The 12,591-nt window shown below is 34.3% G+C and overlaps 1 protein-coding gene across 1 annotated transcript in view; it reads left to right on the top strand.

Moving 5' to 3' along the window:
- LOC129280354 (eyes absent homolog 1-like) overlaps positions 1 to 12,591 on the top strand; it is a 40,609-nt gene that overhangs the window by 17,967 nt on the left and 10,051 nt on the right. Inside the window, exons 5-8 of the mRNA XM_064112192.1 lie at positions 5,932 to 6,098; positions 6,868 to 6,993; positions 8,545 to 8,630; positions 9,313 to 9,472. Of these exons, the coding sequence (XP_063968262.1) occupies positions 5,932 to 6,098; positions 6,868 to 6,993; positions 8,545 to 8,630; positions 9,313 to 9,472 (539 nt within the window). The remainder of the gene's footprint in view (positions 1 to 5,931; positions 6,099 to 6,867; positions 6,994 to 8,544; positions 8,631 to 9,312; positions 9,473 to 12,591) is intronic.

Genomic DNA, 12,591 nt, shown 5'->3' with positions numbered 1-12,591 from the left:
GTTCACAGAATTTTGGCCAAGTGATTGGTTTTTCTGATTATTCTGGTTATTCTTCCTGTTACGTTTGAAAAAAGATAATTATGCAAAAGAGTATCATCTGGTCTGAGCATTATGCTAATGAGTTCATCACCTCATCCACCACTTAAAATCATGACCCTTGCCCTCGTTATGATCACGACGGGGGAAAAAATAACTTGACAGAAATGAAGGATAGAGAAAAAAATTGAGATAGAAGATACTCTATTTCCTCCATGGCACGTAGTAGGATTGGTTTTTGGCTGGTAGGTTGGCCGCTAGGTAAGGATTTCTTCGGAGAGAGCAACCAGAAACCCCGGCACAGTCCTAATCAAGCAGAAATGCGGGCGTTTGTCTTCAGATATTACTTTCTTTGATTACACCGCATCGACAGTGGTTAACCCATCTATGGAAAATACTGTACAATACTCTGCGCTTGTCGATACCAACAACATTATCTGTGAGCTAATTGTTTAATTATCCATGATGTCTGGCGTGCGGAGTAATACCTCGGCTGGCCTAAACAGGTGAGTTGCGATGCTTCGGCTGTCTGATAGAGTGAAATCTGGATTAGCTAATTATGGGAGATAGTCTGTAACCTACACCGCCGCTCTCTGTTACATAATCCCTTCATATGATATGAGTACTTAGGCAAGGCTATCTGGATGGGTTGTAATATATCCACATCCAACAGTCTATTAACGCTTCTCTTTTACAGATTAGTCAAGACCAGAAATGGGAAGCTGATAGTGTGAAACCCTTCAGGAATTTAGCAATGCTCTTCGCACCAGTCTTTCACGGGGTTGTCTTTAGAAATTAGCCATATTGAGTAGCCAGACAGCCGGGTGGATTACCAATCAAATTAATTTTTCTGCTTTGTTTTTGCCGGACATATTTGGTATCCATTTAGAGTGGTCTGTGTTGCTCCATCTTGTGAATGAAACGGACGTGTGATTCTTTTTTTCGAGGTTGTTTGGAATATTGTGCATTTTTCGGAAAAATATTTTTTTAAATAAAGTTTTTAAATGGCCAGCAAATGTAAGACTTGATTTAATTTTTTTTTTTTTTATACAGAACACTGTTCTCCAGAGTAGTTGTTCAATAGTTTAAGCAAGTGTCTAAAATCATTCAAAGTTTTATTGTTAATATTTAATCTTCAATTAAAAAACCATAGTTGTTTAAATTGTTAAAACAGCTATTAAAGTTCATATAGGAAACAATATTGTATAAAATTCATTACAGCTGTTTTACTGTGTAATAAACCTTCTTGGTTGTCTAATAAGTAATTCAAAATTGGTGATTAAAAAGTCAGTTGAATTATTTCAGGGGAAAAAAGGGCTAGAAAAATTGGGAAGTTATCAGATCTAAAGCGAGAAATTCTGTTTGAAATAAGAATATATTTACTCTTTATTCTTTCATTTTCATTGACCTACAGACCTTAAGTGTCAGATATCAATAAATGTATTTGAAACATATCAGACAAAATTGTAAAAAAAATTAACAGAGAAATTTAAGAAAAAGATACAAATATAAATAATACAGTCAGTAGAAATAGAAATAGACTGAAGAAATATCAAGAAATCATGTTATCTTTGCAAATATCAAATTGGTAAATTTGCAAATGGATTGTGAATAGTTTCTTCTGCTGTCATTATATTTTCCCCTTCATTTCAAAGTGTATATTGTGGGACAAAATATCACTTATTCAATTTTTCATGAAGTAGATTCCTAATTACTGCACTGCTCAAAATGTATCATGGAGAATAAATTGTAAAAGTTTCTGAAGGAGGGCATTTCACTCTCTTCTTCAGGGCCCTGTTGCTTAAAAACTATTCTTATTGGCCATCCAATGGTAACTACATGTACCATGGTAACATGACCCAACAGCCAATCAGAATCATGGGTTTCTATGAAGTTACCATTGGATGGCAAAATTACCATAATAGTAACTTTTATGCAACAGGACCCAAAACTTCCCCCCCCATTTTTTCAGAGGTTATATGGTTAGTACTATATTTTAGATTTTTTTTTTTGGGGGGGGGTATGAATCCAATCAAGTTTAAGAGCATGCAAATGGTTTCTTGTAAAGCCATACTTTCTCATTTTTCATTTATCTTTTACAAATTTCACTGTTCCAATTCTGTGCTTAATCTTCTTTTCTTTCATCGGAAGACTATCATTTCCGTCAACATTATTATAAGATTAGTTATATAAACTTATCAATATATCCTCAACATCGATCTGTAATGAAAAATCATAAGTCAGAAAAAATTGGAACCAGTGGGATTTTTTATTACAGATCGAGCATACACTGTAGCGATCTTAATAAATAGGAGTAATGCCGAAAATTTGTTAACAAATTATTATTTCCTCCTATTAAAAAGCCTCTTGATTTACTATCTATAATCCATGGTGGACGGCATAATTTTTTTAATCATCACTATTATTTTCGTGGACTTTGGTTAAATTCTTAACAATGATATTTCAATACTGTGACCATGATTATTTATGATTGCTAAAAGCAAATAAAAATCTAATAAAACATACCATTAATAGAAAAAAAAAAAAAAAATTTTTTCCTTCCTAGAACTCGTGAATCCTTTTCTTGAAATTTGTAGATCATGGTAGTCAACTTCCTGTTCAGGATCTGAATAGGTGTGAAATGAAAAAAGGAAGGGTGGAGGTGTGTATATCCTTATGCACAGGATATATTATCAACCACACAGGAAAAAATACATCCACTTTTAATACATCCTCTTTCGACAAGGGGACCACAACTTTTGCCAAACTCACTTCCTACCGTAAATATGTATTTTTTTTTTAATTTAAGGCATAAATGTTTTGGAAGTGTGATGTATAAGATTGGTGCGATACAAAGTTTTTTTTCTTTTGAACTTGAATTGGAAAAATTAAGTTTAGATTAGAAAGTTTAAGATCAGTATGAAACCCCTAAGATTTGGAGACCAAGAACTAGATCTAGACCAAGACCAAGCAAACTGGTCTTTAGACCAGGGACCTATTACAAATAGGTCGATGTTTAGACCAAGGCCATTTTAGACTCGAGACCTACAGTGCTTTCAGGTATACCTTTTATGTTATTCAGGAATTTGAATAACTGTAATTTCCAAGAAGCTCACATGAAAAAGAAAGGCAAAGCAATGAATTTGAAGAAAAAAAAAATCAATAGGCTCTGAAAATACTTGATTTATAATAGTTGTATAGCTTCAACCTACCCTTGGTTTGAGAAAATATAAATGTTTGAATTTGTCTCACAGATTATTTTGTTGATGCTTAAAAAAGTCTAATCTTTGCTTTTGACATTGTTGTTTTCACACTCTAAGGGGGGGGGGGGTTAAAAATCAAAATTGAAAGTTACCATTGTTAAATAATTCCATTTGTATGAAAAAATGAACTGGAAAGTACAATGGACAAATATTTACAGGAAGCCATCATCTTCACCTTAAAAGAAGAAGACAGTTTAAAAAAAAAACCTATTGATAGTTAACAATCAAACATTGTCAACAACAAAATCTGGAAAATGAAAGAAAAGTTTGGGAAAAACGGTGAAAGTAATACTGATTGGATATCAACGAGTTTCCGTATCATGCCACGAGATTTCCCGAACACCTGATCTGACCCAAGAGGAAGTTTACAAGTTTAGAAGGAAGCTGTCGTACCTGACCAATCAAAAGATCTCTTGAATTTGTTTGTTCTTAAGGGGTTTTAATCAAGAAGGGAAGTTTGATGATCTTGGTTATTATGCAGTGTTCTTAGGTCATAGGTCGTTGGCTTCAGTATGATTTCGAAACTCCCCTATTAAGCGTAACTATTGCAATTGTTGTGGAGCTTTTTTCAAACAGGAAATCTGTTTTTTTTTTCATTGTAATGGTTTTACAGACAGAAATACTATTATTTTTATACAATATCTTTAAGATTTTTTTTTTAAACAGATATTAAGGATTCTTAATGGTCATGATGATGTTGAGATTGACAAAGAGGTTCACATTGATAGCTAAAAAACAATAATGATAATTATAATAGGTTGTATTTATATAGTGCTAGTAACGAGTTTTAAAGTGCTTAAAATCCAAGCCAGGCCTAGATAACAGGCTTTAATATTTGGGGACTGGTATTGATACCAAGAACTGCAATTGTTGTGTGAAAAAATTGTTAAAATTAAATGATGAATTTAATATTTTCCTTGTAAAGAAGTGTAAACTGTTTTTCAGAAATAATACTTTGTGAATAGGAATTTCCAATGCTTTTTGGTCATATCACTGTTTAGTCTTCATTGGGATGTTCCACAAACATCACTGTTTTTTCAATGCACAAATACAATTTAACCAAGATAAAGATCAGTCAGTGGTGTGATAAAATGGAAATTTGAGGAAATTTTCTTCCAGAGATCGGGCAGGAGCAGCCAGAATAGCAGCCAGTTCTGGACTGTAGCCTTCAATCCCCTGCTGTGCAGCGCCTCAGGAAAAAATAGTAGCATCAAAGTATTAGTTTGAATTCCAACTTCACTCTTTCTTTTTCATATTGGTTGCAGAGTTTAGATGGGGGTGACACCCCCTGTACCAAACAAATAAACTGAGCTATTTCTCATTAGAGCATAGTCACGGTGGTGAAGGTCGTCTTGGATTGTTACAATCAGGGGGGTAGATTGGTCATCCCAAAGCTGAGTGGTGGCAATCTAGAAAATCTAATTTAAAGGAGAATGAAACCCTTGAAACCAGCTGAATCCACATCAAAGAGAAAAATCAAAGAACATATTGTTGAAAGTTTGAGGAAGATTGAATGAATAATAAGAAAGTTATGAGCATTTGAATATTGAGATCACTAATGCCATGTAGATCCTCCTATTGGCAATGCGACCAAGATCTGTGATGTCACTCACGTACAACTCCCTCATTACTTTAGTACTTATTTCACTTATATTCTCACTTTTATAGAGTCTATCACAAGGTGAGGTGTTCTCTTTATGAGAGGACAAGTACAGAGGTTTCCCAACATTATATCATTGATGAATCGTTTGTCATATGATTAGAATGAGCAAAAAGAGATGTTTTGGGGTATATTTTCAGTGTCCAAAAGGGGAGAGTTGTTCATCTGTGACATCATAGATCTTGGTCGCATTGCCAATGGGAGGATCTCCATAGCATTAGTGATCTCGACATTCAAATGCTCATAACTTTCTCTTGCTAGTCCTATTTTACTCAAACTTTTGTTGATCTTATTCTTTGATTTGTCTGCTTTCACAAAAGCTAACTTGCTCCAAGAGTTTCATTCTCCTTTAAGGAAAGGAAGGAAATTTTTTGTTCAAATATTCCCTCTAGGGGCCTGTATGCATGCAACTTTTTATCTTTAAAATGCAACTTTTTATCTTTAAAAACTCCTTAATCTGCAAAACCCAGGTTAGTGTTTAAGATAGGAAAAAAACTATGTGGGACAAAACAATAGGTTTCTTCCAGTTTTAAGTTTTGTGCACTATTTGCTTTTATCAAACTAATAAAAACAGTGTGACTACAATAGTCACTGACTTTGACTGTGCTAAATTGTAGATAACTGCCAGGTTTTTTTTTGGTGACAAATCTGGCCAAAACACATGCAGGCCATCTACTATCAAACAAACCATAGATGAAATAAGATGAATGCAAAAGGTTACCATAACCCTAAGATGAAGTTGATGGCCGCAAGTTTTCTTGACCCATCGGAGGCTGAGCCCATACATAAGCAGGCTAGAGTCTTAGGAAAACATGTTCTATACCATGGATCCTACTAGTAGGATCCATGTTTAAACCAAAGTCATTCAGTCTACAACGGGCTAAGATACCTAACTTGTTGAATCAAATAAGTTCAGAATAAAGAATGGATGTTTGAATTGTCTTCTTCTTTTTTAAATTTTCCCTGTTACAGTCAAGCATATCCACACATCCTGCCTACGCCGACGGCTCAAGGAGCCAACTTTCAACCAGGATCACAGACGCAAGGCACATTCGGTTCCCAGAGTGCGTCAAGTTATCCTTACTCTACACAGACGTCGCCCTCGCCCTATGGGCTAGTAGGACAAGCTATGTCCTATGGTAAGAGACTTTCATATCATTCCCTTTAAAGGGGTACTCCGGGCCAAATATAATATCTAAATGCATGAAGTACAGTTCAATAAAAAAAATCACCAAGAATTTATCCAAATCTGATAAAAAAATAAATTAAGTTATTGGATTTTGAAGTTTAGTATTACATGTATTTTGGGTAAAACTGTTCTATTCATGTCCATTTTAATATGCAGTATCAGCAGTCAATATCTTTTTGTATTGTAGGAGGAAAAAAAATCATTTAAAAGAAATACAAAAGAAAAAGTGGGAAGATGATGACATAATCAGGTTGTTCATTGTATATTCATGAAGATATGCACATAACGGTTTCACTGAAAAATTGCACAACTTTGAAATGTCATAAGTTTGTTATTCCGTGTCCAGATTTGATGAATTTTTTTAATGTTTCGTTTTTCTGAGTTCACTCTATTCCAATCATATTATTTTTAGCCTGAAGTCGCTCTTTAATTCAAGTATCCAAGAGTTTTTTGGAATGTAAGAAATTAGTTATTTGCTATAATGGTTGCCCCCATAAACATTTATGGTAAAAAGGAGCATTTCTATTGATACAAATTTTACAAGTGGTAACCAAATATGACAATGGCGGTATGAGAGAATTTGGTCAAAAAGAAAAATGTTCATACCAAATAACAAAAAAAATATACTGGTACCAATTAATAGCCAGGTGTTCCATCCTTGTATATAAACAGTGGGCATTTAATATTTTTATATTTATATTTTTGTATTTATTTTACAGGAGCAAAGTCATTAAAGTCAGACCCTGCTACGTTACAAGGTCAAGGGCCATATCTTAGTACGTATGGTTCGTCAAGCTTCACTGGTAGTCCGCAAGCAACGCAGAGCCCGTATTATGGCATGCAAGGTACCTTTTGATACATGTAGCTATTACCTCACAAAACCGTTTGACATGCACAGTACCTTTCTTTAAATAAAGTTACCTCATAAATCCTTTATTATGGCAAGCAAGGTACCTTTGTTTAAATAAAGGTACCTCATAAATCCTTTATTATGGCATGCAAGGTACCTTTTGATACATGTAGCTAAGTACCTCACAAAAGCCCTTATTTTGGCATGTGCGGTACCTTTCTTCAAGTATACACCTGTATGTACCTCACAAAACCCTTATTATGACATGCGCGGTACCTTTCTGTAAATAAAGGTACCTCATAAACCCTTTATTATGGCAAGCAAGGTACCTTTGTTTAAATATGTTTTACCTCAGAGAACCCTTATCATAGCATTCACGGTACCTTTCTCAATCTCGATAAGTGTCTGACCTAACCCTTATTGCGTACCTTTCTTTATTTACATACCTCACCTGGCCCCTATTGTGGATACTTTTCTTTATCTAAGTACCCCACTGCTTCATGGAGCCCTTATTCTGACCTTACCTTGATATCAGTTAGAGGCTGTTCTCACTACGTTCCTAAAACTAGTTTACTGGGAACCGGTTCAGAAAGCCAGTTTGGAAGATCGCTTTGCTAGCGTTCTCACTTGATCACACGAAAGTGGTTTTCAAAATCACTTCATGTAAAGCGCTCTTGTTGCTATGGAAACACTCTCAGTGGGGTGACACGTTTCGCGCGAAATTCGAAACCGCAGCATAGGCATTCTACACCTGTCGTGTGGAGTAGCGCGCTCAAAATGTGCGAAGATCGCTTCCCGAAGAACGGTTGTGTCCTCACTTACGCTAAAACCAGTTTAACGAGGCAAAGCGATCTTGAAAACTACATCGCGAGGTAGTTTTCCAAACTGGTTTGGAAGATCGCTTCCAAGACCGCTTTGACCGTTCTCACTACGCGTTAAACTAGTTTCCACTAAACTAGTTTCCAGTAAACTAGTTTTAGGAACGTAGTGAGAACAGCCTCTTATAGTACCTCACAGTAACATGATGAAATAAGTAACTCTCTTTATTCAATCCAAGATCTGATTTGAAAAAAGAATGTTTACACCTATTTCCTTAAATTGTTATTTTATCACAATCGAATTCCTGTAGTTGAATTGTAGTGAGTATCTGGTTCTGATAACTGTGATGTTAATATTGTTTTCTCATGTATTGTGGAGGTGTTATGGTGTAGTGGTTTGGCCACTTGACTCTCAAACCAAGGGTGGAGGGTTCGAATCCCACATGGCGCTAATGTCCTTTGGCAAGGCACTTGTCCATGTTTGTCACTCTTCACCCAGGTAGGTTATGAAAGTCATTGTCATTAGATTGGCATGTGAGCGCCAATTAACCTGGTTGCGTGGTCAGGATACTCCCCAAGGAGTGGAGGTGATTCACTTCATGTGTGGAAAAGTGATGGATCCTATGAAAGGGGTAATAATAATTACAATGTAAAGCGCTTAGAAATCAAAAGTATGAAGCGCTATATAAATGTAAATTTTAATCATTGTTATTGTTTGTTTGCATTAGCAGGCACGTTTTCAACGGCAGGCTACACATACCCATCTACAAGCAATACAACAACAAATTCACAGGGTTTTAACAGTACACATCAGGTTTGTACACGTTTATCTCCTTTGGAAAATCTTGTTATATTAAACAATGGTATGCTATAATAATTAATTTGTTGAATTCTCTGGGAACCTCTATGAGATGCAAAATTGATGAATGATTGTCAAGTATTTTAGAAATTTTCTCTTTAGTAAACTCGCTGGATGGGGGGATTTGTAATAGTGACCGGAAAATAGGTTTTGATTTTGTGTTTGGTATTCAGTTATTAATGTGTTATTGAGTAGTTGCCGACTTGCCATTGTTATTAGCTTTTGATTTAGATTTTCTGATGTTCTTTTACTTTTGAATAGCTTTTGAAACCTATTAAGTAAATCATTAAAGAAATGTATTGTGATCAATTAAGAATATGTCAATTTTGATATTTTATATTACTTTCCATCCGAAGTCACTCAAGTTCTCCACTGTGTTTTTTAAGTCCTGGAGATTTGGCCTGGTCTTTATCGTTATCACTGATTTTTGTCAAATATACCTGTACAAACCTTTTACTTATGAATAATTGGTTTCTTTTTATTTTTTATTCTTTATTTGAATGTAGAATCAGATCTTACATGAGAATTTCTTATGGTCTCATCATTTTACCTTCTTCCATAAGGAGTAGAATATGTTGTCTTGTTAATGATTAAATCACAAATTTTGGTATCCTTTTGTATCATCCTTCTTTCGTAGGGTGTAGAATACGGTTCTTATACGGCCTACAGTCAAACAGGTTTCAACCAGTACTACGCTTCACAAAATTACAGTCCATACAGCATGTCAAATAGCTTCAGCGCTAGCACGCCGTTACCCAATACGACAACGTATCAGTTAGCACCGTTACCAAGTGATAGTGAGTGAATTCATATTCTATTATTGAATTTTTATCTTCTCTCATCTTTATTTAATCCTCAATTGACCCTTCATCAGTATAACATGAATACAGTAAAGGCATGCCGTTCTTCGATAATAGCGTATACTAAAGGCATCGGTGTATAATAAACATAAGGCTATTGGAATTACAGAATTCGATAGTCAACAAGTTGAATCACTTGCAATGATTTAACTCATGGTGCCCAATGTTATTAACCCATTGGGCACAACTTTATTTCACTGCAGTCAAACCTGTCTATTGTGGCCACCTACATGTATGGGAAACAGAAAAAGTGGTCACAGGATAAAGGTTGCCCTTATAGACAGGTTATATTACACACCTTGCTTTGCTTTGAAATGGGAGACAATTTGGGTGGCCACTAAATACAGGTTGTCACTATAGACAGGTGGCCGCTGAGACAGGTTGACTGTACATTACACATTTTCCATAGACTCTAGTCTGAGTTAGCTTGGGTATAGGACTCAGTGGGTTAATTAATTGCAATTGATTCAACTTGTTGAATATTGAATTCCCATAGCTTTAGGTTTATGAAGGGTTCATTCATTTCTGGTAGGCATCAGGTTATGAAGTTTAACCAGGAATATCCAATGATTCAAGATTCTTTTATTCACCAAAGTACTGTATGTATATGTAAGGACATTTTTTTCCAATGGCTCTAACAATAAGTATACACAAAGATGAAAATTACAATATATCATAACAATATAGAAAACTGTTAATAATCAATATGATGACATATTTTGTCATATAGAATATTTTTAGAGCATTTTGCTATTAAAGAGATGCACTTATGCAAAAATGAATTATAAAGGCGTCAGTTATCCGTATGATAATTTTTTGTTTCCAAGTAGAGCATTCATAATTCTTTATAAGATTATATGGTGGGAAGAACATGAAGACCATCTCCCTGTAATATTGAGAAAAAGATCCATTTTACAATCAATTGCAGCTCTCTATCTAATGCATGCTATGTGATAGACATGATTAATATCAATTAATGAGATTAATCATATCTTTCATGTTACCGAACACAGTCCTGACTCCACGATAGAATGCATTCATCCATGATTGAAATATCCAGCATTTTTCATGTACCCAATCAATTACAAGATCATACTGAAATGCAGTGGGCGATATTTCAACACAAACAAAATGTTAGATTCAAGAATAATTCATGTGAATAATGCAGTCAAATGTTCTTCAAGTGACTTGATCTAAAATGATCTAAATCTGGTTATAGTCCCTAATTGTTGAATATTGTATGCAGCAGACAATACCAGATATTCTTCCTCCTCAGTATTATGGAAATGCTGGGAAATATGAATTCAAACAAAATATTTTGATATTATAGTGATAAATGTGCTATATATTTTTTGTTTATCCTATCACACTGAAATTATGTACGCATGTGATGCTTATTAGTTTGTTAAAGGTCAAGTCCACCCCAGAAAAATGTTGATTTGAATAAATAGAGAAAAATCAAACTAGCATAACGCTGAAAATTTCATCAAAATCGGATGTAAAATAAGAAAGTTATTGCATTTTAAAGTTTCGCTTATTTTTCACAAAACAGTGATATGCACAACTCAGTGACACGAAATGAGTCGGTTGATGATGTTTATCACTCACTGTTTCTTTTGTTTTTTATTGTTTGAATAATACAATATTTCATTTTTTACAGATTTGACAATTAGAACCAACTTGACTGAACCATATATTATTGAAAAATGCTAATTCCATATGTTCAGGGAGGAATTAATCTTTGTTTCACTTGTCAATGAGGAGAAAATTAGAATATTTCATATAATAAAATACAAAAGAAATAGTGAGTGGATGACGTCATCAGTCTCCTCATTTGCATACCGACCAGGATGTGCATATAACTGTTTTGTGAAATAAGCAAAACTTTAAAATGTCATAACTTTCTTATTTTACATCCGATTTTGATGAAATTTTCAGTGTTATGCTTGTTGGATTTTTCTCTTTTTATTCAAATCAACTTTTTGATGGGGTGAACTTGTCCTTTAAGGACTTTCCACAGTTAAAGTGAAATCCATGTCATTTTCACCAATCTTTGCACATAGATACTTTAGAACCTTAATATTCAAAATATGCAAAAATTAACATAGGTCCATGTGCTTGATTTTTTGCTATAGAGCTTCAAAGTTCACCCAAATTGGTGTTCTTAAGAATTGCGCATTCAAAAGAATTTGGCATTTTTAGACCGCCCAAGATTACTACAATGAGTTTAAACCTCTATTACTCAGTCAAAATACATGAAAAAGTCATCAAATCTCGCAAGAGAGTTAATAATTGTATTATTACAATGGAGAATTTATTTATAGTGCTATTTGTTTGCAATTTTAAGTTTAACAGCACTGTCATTTCTTAAAAATTGCGTAAAAGATATCAAAATCCCAATCTAAAAAATGTGAAATTTCAGTAACAAAATACAAAAGTACAATAAATGCTGCACTTTATTTACAACCCATGTCATTTTCACCAAAATTTGCAGAGTTGTAGAGGAAGGTGTACCTTAGAGGTACAAACATTAAAAGATAGGGGTTCATGTGCTTGTTTTTAAACTATCACCATATTTATTAGAGCAAATGTGCTTTTTAAAACACCAAAAATGCGCCGAATGCTTTGTATCTATGTGAAGAAAAAATCAAAACCACTCTACCATTTATTCAAACTCGGGATAATATTCGTGATTCTTGGCAGCACTGCAGAGTAAAGTATTTTGAAATTGTAGATAATTTTTTTTTTAATGGTCCATGGAATAATTCAATTTTTTAGCTTCATGAAATAACGCATCGGATCTGCAGTTAAAGTGCAGAAGATGAGAAAAATCAGCTCATACCCGCAGCTAATTAATCACCTGTTCATCTATTGTGACGTCAGCGCGCAGAGTGTAAACTATGCGCAGATCATAATGCGCACAAACATAACTGTGGAACGTCCTGAAAGGTACAAAAAATCTAATCTTTAACCAATGTAAATAATCATTGTGTGTTTTGCCTTTGTTTTATTTTTTCATTTTCCAATTTTTTTCCTCTTTTAAACAACTTTATCTC

The sequence above is a fragment of the Lytechinus pictus genome, chromosome 17 (genome assembly GCF_037042905.1).
Source record: "Lytechinus pictus isolate F3 Inbred chromosome 17, Lp3.0, whole genome shotgun sequence".
NCBI lineage: Eukaryota > Metazoa > Echinodermata > Echinoidea > Temnopleuroida > Toxopneustidae > Lytechinus > Lytechinus pictus.
The sequence above is the reverse complement of the archived record's forward strand: the minus strand, read 5'-3'. Positions and strand labels throughout refer to the sequence as shown.